Source organism: Perkinsus marinus (genome assembly GCF_000006405.1).
Source record: "Perkinsus marinus ATCC 50983 genomic scaffold scf_1104296938378, whole genome shotgun sequence".
Taxonomy (NCBI): domain Eukaryota; phylum Perkinsozoa; order Perkinsida; family Perkinsidae; genus Perkinsus; species Perkinsus marinus.
The window spans coordinates 1-2,944 of record NW_003213470.1 but is presented as its reverse complement, the minus strand read 5'-3'; the positions used below and the strand labels follow the sequence as shown (position 1 = coordinate 2,944).

The following is a 2,944-nucleotide window of genomic DNA, read 5'->3' as shown; positions in this document are numbered from 1 at the left end:
TGGACATTCCGTTGTAGGTTCATTGACTTCATGCCAAATTTGGTATTTGGACTGGGTCCCAAGGGAGATGCAAACGAGAGGCTGAAAACCGTTGGGTATTCCCTGATCTTATGCTTGTGGGGAACTATATCGAGTTTCAGCCCAATTGCACAGCTGGCTATCTGTCAGATAGTATCTGAGTTAGATTATCTAGCACAGGCAGTCAAAGGTGCTTCAGAATAAGCTATGAATAGCCGTAAACTATTCTTGTGGGTCGTGTTCTTTGGCCCGACACCGCGGGCCAGTTTATCGTGTGTTTCTTTCAACAGTACGCTGCAGTCGACACCGACGGCACGTGTTCTCGCTCGGGACTAGCTATCCCGGCCATAGTACGGCTACCCGTATTATTAAACAGATTTGATCATACCTCATTATTAGATAGAGTCGATCACCCGATTGCTGGACTTAGTGTTTTCTCCACACCTGTAATGAGTAACTCATTACAGGTGTGGAGAAAATACTCATGGATTAGCACAGTAACATGGACTGAACTCATTATGAGTTCAGTCCCATGTGTATCCCGGCCATTATGGTCGTTGCGGCAACGACGTTCCCCATCACCGAACAACAATAATTTCGGTCGGATCTCGGACGAGTGGGTGAGCTATTTGCATTGGCTCTCGACTCTAGAGTATCGATCGATAGACTAGTCGCTGCAGTCACTCGATAGACTAGTCCTGAAACGGACAACTCCTTCCATAACCAATCTTGCTGGGAAAATGCCAGGCTGGCCGAAAAGTGAAAAGAATGAGCCATTCCTCTAATTCCCGGGAATTCCCGAGAATGTGGCGATACCTCCCAAGTTGTGGCCTGGCTATGTGCAATCTGGCGTAATAGGTGTTATTGCCTGTGTGATATGGATATGGGTTGTGGACTTCATATAGATCCAAAAACCGTGCAGCTAATAATGAAGGCTTCCCTTGCGGCGAAGTTGCTGATGCTTATCTCGATGTTATATTTGTTGGCTTTTTTTGGAAGATCCTAATCGGTTGAGTCGTATACAACAAAATCTCTTGCATAAACTTCCAACTAAGTCTCCTGAGGATTTGGCTAGAGCTCGTGCGCTTGGTTTACAGTTGGTAGTTGGCTCTGACGATGTTTTATATTGAAAGCGTCGTAGTGGTCAACATATTGACTTGCTGTTGGAGAGCACGTTTACTTCACGGGAGCTGTTGTCCTGGAGTGCCGAACGAATAAGCCATTATCTAGTGTTGTCATGGTTGCGTCCGTGTCTAGCATGGCTCCGCAGGCCCGTACGTGACAAAGTTAGGTCTTGGGCTCGTGAAGTAGCTTCACGTATTCAGCGTGAGAGAGATACAGCACATGGTGGATGGTTTATTGATTTCAGTAAACCGTTTATCCTCTATACCGCTGGTTCGGCCATTGCTACTGGCTATGTAATACATGTGCAATACATAGTATGTATTGCTCAATGACGAGTATATTATTGAGGACAGCACTAAGCTTAGATCCAAGTCGGATAACAAACATATTAACGTATGTGGAGTGGATTGGGACATCATCCAACTTAGCAGATGTGCTCTGTAGAGTCCCACCTAGATGGATAGTTGAAGAACATCAACTTAAAACTCTGCAATAGGCTACCATTGGTGCTACGTATAATTCGCCATTTATCTATTTTGGTAAACTTTTTCATCATCAACAACGTGATGATGAGTTGCGAGATATCTATACCATGGTAAGAGATGGACTCCCATGTGCACGGTATTTACCTACTGGTTATCGCGAAATATGGGAGCAATCGTGTATTAAGGATGGTTTACTCTGCTACTTATCCACTGCTTGGCTATTGTAAGGTAACTGTAACCTTCGTCTTCAAGTTCTTCGACATGAACACTCACATCCTACTGGTAGTCATGTGTCTTGGGATAGTTTTGTTGGCCGTCTACGTACGAAGATTTATTGGTTGACGGTGGACCAAGATGTTCAACGTTTTTGTGTAACTTGTAAATACTGTATTGCAGCTCAAGCACAAACTCCAGTATTTCAGCAGTTGGCTCAAACTGAGATTGGTAGTCCGTGGGAAGTAGTTGTAGTAGATGTCCTCAAGATGCCGATGGATGCTTCTGGTAGCTCGATACTGGTTACTGCTTCTGATACGTTTACAAAGTGGGTTGAAGACAGAGTAGTTTACAGGGAAGATGCTTCCAGTGTGACTGAAGCAGTAGTAAGGATGCTTACTTCCCTGGGTCTACAAAGCTACATCAAGACTGATCGTGGTAGTGTTCTTGGATATTATGTGATGCAGCAACTAGCGCAAAGGCTTGGTGCGGCTAAGGTAAAGTATGGAAGGTCTTATCATCCTCAAAGTCAGGGTCGGATTGAGAGAAGGCATAGAACGAGAGCTATCGCGGAGTGCGTTACAGCGAATCTTTCCGCCACAATTCTAAAAAAGCAGTTCAGCATCAACCGTAAAGTCGCAAGGCCTTTCCGTAACCGTAAACTGCTTACGTTACGCACACCGTAACGTAAACCGTAAAAAAACGTTACGCTGCCCATCTATACTTGTTCGCGCACGTATGCACGAATCTCGCTCGCCCATTAGCCGTTGCATGAAACGGCTCGCTGCCCTCAGGCTGAAATGGATGAGATCAGAAGCCTTATTACCTATTGTCACTATCCCAAGTGTTGTTGAGTCAACCAGTGCGGGTGTTACTAACAGGATTGTATTCGTTAGTAACACTGGTGTAGTTTGTTGTCTCATTTTCAGTTCAGCCTGGCGCGGCCTCCTTTACACCGCAAGAGGAGTGAGTGACGCGGTGTTCGATCAGCTCAGAGATGACTTGCGCTTGACACGGGCCCGTAGATGGCAGACGTGGCCATAGGTCTGCGAGGGAAAGCTAGTCTGTTGGTGTCTCGCTCTCGGGCCCACGAGATGAGTATT

At 45.8% G+C, this 2,944-nt stretch overlaps 1 protein-coding gene across 1 annotated transcript; it reads left to right on the top strand.

Annotated features, from left to right (window-relative positions):
* Positions 1-2,133: 2,133 nt before the first annotated feature.
* On the top strand, positions 2,134-2,811 carry Pmar_PMAR008059 (hypothetical protein; the record flags this gene model as incomplete). The annotated part of the gene is made up of 2 exons (XM_002782756.1): positions 2,134-2,338; positions 2,776-2,811. Coding segments are annotated over 2 exons (241 nt in total), but the record flags the coding sequence as incomplete, so codon positions are not given.
* Between the last annotated feature and the right edge of the window lie 133 nt (positions 2,812-2,944).